The following is a 7,152-nucleotide window of genomic DNA, read 5'->3' as shown; positions in this document are numbered from 1 at the left end:
AAAATCCTCTTTGTCAACCTTTTTGTCGCTTTTTTATTTTTTCATTTTGCTCTCACTTTTGAGATCTTGGCCTTGTAGGTAAGACTCTATACATTTCGTCCATGTGTTGTAATTTTTGTTGTTCAACTTCTTGATTCCTCCAACAACTTAAAGGTCTCCCATTGTGTCGGCAGAGCTTCGATAAGCCGAACAAGATTAACCAATAATCTTGCAAAGTACTAAACTTCTCACAATTCTCGACAACTTCATTGGGGAAGGTTCCTGATCGTACCGTTCTGATACCAATTGTTGGGAAAAGATTAGAGTACACAACTCTAACACAAGTGTTGAAGAGATAACATAAGTAAACAAATTACTTATATTACACACACAAAATATTACAACACACAAACTCTTAAGAACACTCTTTAGAAACTATGACACTCACTCTTTCTAAAGACACACTCTAGAAAACTCACACTCCTACCAAATTCCTCTTGCTTCTCACTTGCTTGATTTCCTACTTGCTTGATTCTTACTTGCATTACACCATTACATATTTATAGACTTGCCAAACCGACTTTCGTGGAATGGACTTAATTTCATCCCAGCATTGTTCTAGGCTATTCTACAATCAGCCTACCGACATGGGCTTTGCATGACAACCTCACCATTGTACAATAGTTAGATCTTTCTAAATAGTGATTCACCGACATATCCATGCAAAAAATTTCTAGCATTTGCATGGATCGAACTTTTAGCCTATCATCATGGGTCGGATATCATCTTGAATCAAGGTAAAATTACACTTCAACACAAACATCAATTGAGCTGGTGTTGATCTTCAAAGAGATTACTTAATGATACTGAGATGAGACCTAATTGAATTACTAGAAAGATCAAGGTGGCCAAATTTCGTAGACTTTCCAACATGGTCTGTCAAACGGCCTGAAAGATTATTATTTGCCAACAACAATGACTATTCGATATGAACTACACACGGACAGACTCTCAAAGATTTCAGATACATTTCCATGGAGACTGTTGGATGACAGGTCTAGATCTATCAACTTACAAAGGTTGTCCGGTGAAAGATCGGGCGGACGGGTAGAAACTGTGCCCCGCAAACCAGAATCTCGGAGATAAAGATAAACTAGATCTGTAAGATTGAAAGCCCAGCTAGGCATCAAATTTCTGGTTAAAGAAAGATCAAGGATGGAAAGTGAAGGTAAATTGATGATGGTTGGAGGGGGAACGGGAGCAAGTATACAAGCCTCCATACGTAACTCTAACAAAGATGGGAGCTTATTTATCTCGTTCAACCAATTAGCTGGTTTGCTAAGTTACTAAAACTCATGTCTTGGTTTTGCAAGTGGGAAATACCGGAAACCCTTTCGAGATTCTCAGCCTTTAGCATGTAATCGCTGAGACCAAGAACACGTAGGTTTGAGAGATTTCCCAGTTAAGGAGGCATCATCCCCTGGAACCCTGCCTGTGAGAGTTTAAGATATCTTAAAGATTTAAGAGTACCAAAGAAGCTAGGTATCTGATTTCCTTGAAAGTTGTTGTAACTTAAGTCCAAGTAGTTGAGATGCTTCAAATTGAGCAAAGAAGGATTTATCTTACCTCCCAACTAAGTAAGTCCTTTGTAGTTAAGAATAAAAAGGAAAGGCACGCAAACGTAGGGATTGGGATTATTGAGGTGGAGATCACGAACGTGACCGGTGAAGCTGTCACAGACAACTCCAGACCAATTGCAACAGTCTCCTTCACTAGTCCATGATGACAGCCGATTTGAAAGATCCTTAAGGTCTTGCTTGAACATCAGAAGCCCTCGTTTCTGACTTTCTCTGCAAGGCACACCCCGAGTTCCATTGCGTAAACCAAAACTGAAAGATGGAGTAGACTTTGTTGCAATGGTTCGAACTGATAAAAACAAGTAAAACAACTCTCATGGGGATCTCCATAAAGTTGACTTTATATCAGTGAATTCTGAGTAATTCTTCGGATGAGAGCAAGAATCGAATACGGGATCTTTATTCTTGTTATATATTGAACTCGCCATACCTATAGGGTGTCGAACTTTAAACCTTCTACTTACAAATGGAGGTACTACCAAACTGTACTACTAGCGGCAATGCATTCGCATGTATAATTCTCAGCTTGTAAAATTCTTTTCCTAGTGCGGTAATCCTACTTCCTTATGCGTTTCTTATACAAATGTTTACGTTATTGCACAAGTAAATATAGACAAAATCGACAGTGACATAGCTAGAAATTCATATTTATTAGAGGGCCCTCTTAGATCATGGAAGAAAGGATGTTCTAACTATAGCATAGCTTCACATTCTTACTTTACAAAACAAGAACAACCCGCTTCCTAATACATTTAATTGTCCATAAAAAAACAATGAAATAAAATTTTAATTTTACATTTATCTTGAACTGTTGATCTCAAGAAGTATGTTCGGTATGTTCAGTATGTTCTGCAGCTTGATCTTCTGCTGCACCAGTTGGTGAACCAGGAGCAAATGGAACGAAACCCCGTCCCCCAAAAACTGGTCTCATGAACTTGTCATCAAACTTTCTCCACAAGTAGTGAGCAGTTGTGGAAGCTGGATGTGTCATTAACAACCTTAAGCTGCTTGGTTTTCGGATTGGCTCACTGTTGCCTCTCTCACTTGGTTCACCATTGCCTCCCTCGCTTGGCTGGCCGGCTTCCAGGAAAAGTACCCTCAAGTCTTCTAGACTTGGCATATCAGTCGCATCTGAAATGTTTGCTTTTGCATGTGGCTGTATCAGAGCTGAGATTAATGGCTTTGTGATGGAGCCAAATACCTGTTTGGATAGAAGGAAAAAGATTCAAATGACCGATTTTAGTAATGCGACAAGTTAGTTAACCAAGTACAAAATGGCCATGTTTCTTTTGTGCTTCAGAGCTCTAAGTGCAAACAGTGGTAATCTACTAGTCCAGGAACCCAAGCTACCATCCCGAGATAGTAATGCACTAGTCGGATGATGTGAAAAGTCTGTTCGCACATAGTGCTCTGAAGCCCTCAAGAAAAATCGAGAAAATGGACCTTACTGCATTGAGCCCTTCTACTATACATCAATGTATAGCATACATTGCCTTTTCCAATGGCCCAGATTCACTCGTTAAAATTCATGGATATATTCTAGAGTTTCGGTACTGCAACATAAATAAGTTATAGAGACAAAGCAGGCATACCACTGTGCTGAAGAGAACAACAATGATGGTACTGGTAATCATCAAAGAACCATCTTGCGTTGATGTTGATTCGGTCGTGTCTGCAAACTGCATTATCAAATTGTGCTGGTTAGTACTTCTGCAGAACCGAAAATCTTGATCTCTTAGGTTTCGAAACAGCATCAACTTACTTGGTTGTATGACAAAGCAATGGTGACTGCACCCCTCATTAGGCCTGCCCACCACATTATAAACTGGTTTTTGAACTCGATTTTCCTACCCTCTCTTTTCATAAAACAGTTTTTGATGTTTGCAATCGGGAAGACAAATGCTGCTCTTCCGACTAATACAAGTCCAAACAGCATTGAACTGACACCAACTGAAGTCCCTGGACTGAACGAAAGAGTATGTTACAAGTCAGGCATAACATGTTTCAACATTATAACAACAGAGTCGGGGATAAAATACAATTTGTTCGAACTTGTTTTTCGCGTTATTATGAAGTATTAACGAAGATAATACTACGATTACTTAGATTAGTGAGATAATTACCTTGCATTGCTGGCTTTCCATTTGTCAATGTCCAAGGCATCCATGCCAACATAAAGGAATATAAAGGTTTCTGCAATGAACGACAATGTTGCAAATGCATGCCTGAAACAAACCATCAAGCAATACGGATTAAAGATTCATATTTCGCATTTCCTTTCATTCTAGTTTGACTAGTAACTCAACCGGTAGATCATCTACGAAAAGGATTACAATAGTGTCAAAAATTAGAAACGAAGAGAGAAATCTGGTCTTACTTGGTTGTTACCCTTGAGCTTTCTGTAACGTTGTGCCATGTATAATGTGACATAACTATGCCGCAGAAAAACACCGTCAAAATTCCACTGAGACTCATAAGCTGCAAAAGAAAGGCGATTTAGATATCTTTTGCTCTTATCTCGTTAAATTCCATTCTGAAATCAGTTCATCTGATCCGTTGCGATAATATTATTTTGTGGTCGATACTATGCAAAGTTCATAAAATTAGTCAAAGCCAGATTTCTGATTTGCTCGGTCTGCATTTGCTAGATATTTTTGGTGGGATCGCCGCTAAATACTTAGATGATCGACTACCATAAATTAAATAACAAGATAAACTGATTACAAGATACCGAAAAGAACTAAAGAAATACTCAGATACTAAAAATCAAAATCAATTCCTAGTCTTCTGAGGTTGACATCTAGGTAATGTAAAAACCAGTACTAATTAATATGAGAGATTTTGTTTAAGGTACCTCGGCCAACATGTATGACAAATAAGCCATAAGAATCATCAGCGCAACTTCACGATCTGTAGAATGCCTGTTCGAAAGAGAATCATAACGTCAGGGAAAGTAACTCACAAGTGTGGACAGATGAGGAAATGCATCACCAGAGGCTAATATTTGAAGTGTCTGCTCATACCTTCCAAAGTAAAGCGTTTTTATGATAAAAGCGCTCATCAGACCGGCCTTACACATTTTAATGAATCAATGTTAGAACATAGAACAAGCTCTCTGATGTAGTCCAAACAAAGTGATTCCTAACCATTTGAGCAATAATCTACAACTTACTGCTATACCAAGAAGAGTACTGGTGAAGAAGAGGTAAAGAAAATTCCCCAACAAGGTCAACGCTGTAAGAGCGTCAACGTTGCTGACATCTAGCGATTGTACTGCGTTGAAAAGCACAATGGAGGTAGCATCATTCACTACTCCCTCCCCAAACACAACACTGTAAAGAAACGGTGTCTCATCTTGATTTAGAACCTTTGCACATGAGAAGAAGATTACAAGATTAGACATGAGTTGAAGAAAATGTTGTATTCGGATTGGGATTATAGATTACCTGCAATGTACAAACTGAATCAGTTGCTGAGAATATGGCACCGATCGCTGCACAGAGGAACCGGTAAGCACAAATGATCACTATATAATATAACCATGAAAACATATTATTCGCATCGAGATAATGATTGTAGATGAATTCGTGGTCACCTAGGAAGTCTTTAGTGGTCAGAGTTGTGAAACCGAATCTATTGAAAAGTAAATAGGCACCTGCAAAATGTTTCCAAAAAGAGCAACAGTTTGAAGATAAATTAGTCATAATTCCATTAGGGAAGCAACTTCCACACACTCCTGTTTTTGTGTGGCCTCTGCAGAAGGAGAAAAGTTGTGTGCAGAAATCATTTTCCTTCGATTAAATTTCGAAAGATTGCAGGTCTTACCTAGTGATATGAGGCAGAAAGAAATTACTGTACCGACGATTCCAAACAACAAAATTGTGGTGAAGTTCTTGAAAAACTGCTTTTTCTTGACCTGGAAACTGAACAAGATCAAAACTTCTGAGATCAGAACCAATGCTTAATCATAACTTTGAAGATCCCATGTGACAAAATTTAAGATTTGCATACTAAATTCAAGCACAAAGGCGATATTTGAGATCCAAATTCGAACAACATTAAAGAAACTACAAACCAAGCATTGAAATCGAAACCGGAATTGAGAGTTGATTCATACCCGGCATTGAAAATGATTGGAGGCAATAGATACAGAAAGAACAAGTCCTCACTAAAGATCAAAATCTTCGAGCTTTCGAACCCTGTCACCAGCAACACCACCACTCCAGCAACCAAACCCTGAAACCCAACAACACAAAAACAAAGTTAAACAACAAAAAGAACCAAAACTTCGCATAATTTTTGTGTTCTTGGCCCGAAAATTTCAGTACAAAAACCATGTGGCACAAATAAAAGTGTACAACTTTTTACGTACCAAGAGAAGGGCAGTGATCGATTCATTCGCCCAGCGGTTCTCTTCGAGCAAATGACCGATAATGATACAAACACAGAGGAGTGTGAAGAACACAGTGAGTGCAATGACAGTGCTGGTGCTGAGAAATGAGGAATCTTGAAGTGGCAACTGAGACTGTATGGTTTCTAGAGCTGCCATTTTCTTTGGGTTTTTGTGTATCTGACTTTGGCATTCACCTGGTCGGATTTGAAGTCGATCCGAATCGGAGCCGAGAGGACGGTGCTGAGATGGATTGGAGTTTTTGGACCATGAAAAAGAAGAGAAGTTTCTTGGAGTGATGAGGCTTCTTGTTGGTTTTGTGTATGGTTGTCTTTGAATAGGAGGTCGTTATGGACTTAAAAAATTGGAGGGAAGAATGGTAGTTGACGAGCATGGATCCCCTGCAGAGGGATCTAACTCAACTGTTGTACTCCTGCCAAGTGATATTATTAGTAGAAATTAAGAAGTGATTTTTGTACACTCTAATTTTATTTTAAAAGCTTTGTTTCAAGTTAAAAAAAAAAAAAAAAAAAAAAAAGACATTTTTTTTTCCGAACATTTAGATTGATTAGGATATAAGAAACTCAAATGATCAAAAAAAAAAAACTTACGCTAAATAAAGAAAGCAACGTTACGGAAAAAGCTACTCATTGCACATGCACGTAATACTAACACAAGATGATTTTGGACCTTGTAATGGGGCTTCAAACGTATCAATAATTTTGATAGCGTTGCTTGGCCATGTACGTGACTTTAACCGATCTAATTTGTCGAATATTGAAGAATTTTGATACTTCTGCCAACCAGGAAGCTGAACGCAAACAAACCTTAAAACTCAATCATTGTCAGACAAATTTAAAGACCTTAAAAGAGTCAAAGAAAAAGAGCTAAAAAGGATGATGGACACATTGGACTTATCAACTTATCAACTTATCATATGTCATGTCACCCTCAAAAATTGACGTGCCGTATGATATGTCCGATGATCCAGTGTCCTCCAGCTCCCACAGGCGAACGTGGCTCCATAAGTCTCGGCAGTCAGCACGTTCCAAATTTCCAATCTGAACACGTGTTGCAGGTGAGGTGAGGACCTGAGGGGCCCCACTTTGATCAGATCTTGATCTTACTTCCGGATTTGGATTCTCT

General features: G+C 38.7%; 1 protein-coding gene across 1 annotated transcript; it reads right to left on the bottom strand.

Annotated features, from left to right (window-relative positions):
* Positions 1-2,247: 2,247 nt before the first annotated feature.
* LOC103928331 (sodium/hydrogen exchanger 1) lies at positions 2,248-6,815 on the bottom strand. The gene is made up of 14 exons (XM_018642821.2): positions 6,618-6,815; positions 5,989-6,439; positions 5,734-5,852; positions 5,442-5,539; positions 5,212-5,271; positions 5,063-5,109; positions 4,789-4,983; positions 4,640-4,686; positions 4,471-4,537; positions 3,994-4,094; positions 3,740-3,841; positions 3,379-3,580; positions 3,209-3,295; positions 2,248-2,817 (listed from the first exon to the last, which is right to left on the bottom strand). The coding sequence occupies exons 2-14, from the start codon at positions 6,163-6,165 to the stop codon at positions 2,434-2,436; spliced, it is 1,686 nt and encodes a 561-aa protein (XP_018498337.2). The 5' UTR covers positions 6,166-6,439; positions 6,618-6,815; the 3' UTR covers positions 2,248-2,433.
* Positions 6,816-7,152: the final 337 nt, after the last annotated feature.

Source organism: the organism of the source record quoted next, unplaced genomic scaffold (genome assembly GCF_019419815.1).
Source record: "Pyrus x bretschneideri cultivar Hongxiangsu unplaced genomic scaffold, Pyrus_bretschneideri_v1 Contig11, whole genome shotgun sequence".
Taxonomy (NCBI): Eukaryota; Viridiplantae; Streptophyta; class Magnoliopsida; order Rosales; family Rosaceae; genus Pyrus; species Pyrus x bretschneideri.
Note: the sequence above shows the minus strand (reverse complement) of the source record. Positions and strands in the feature narration are given on the sequence as shown.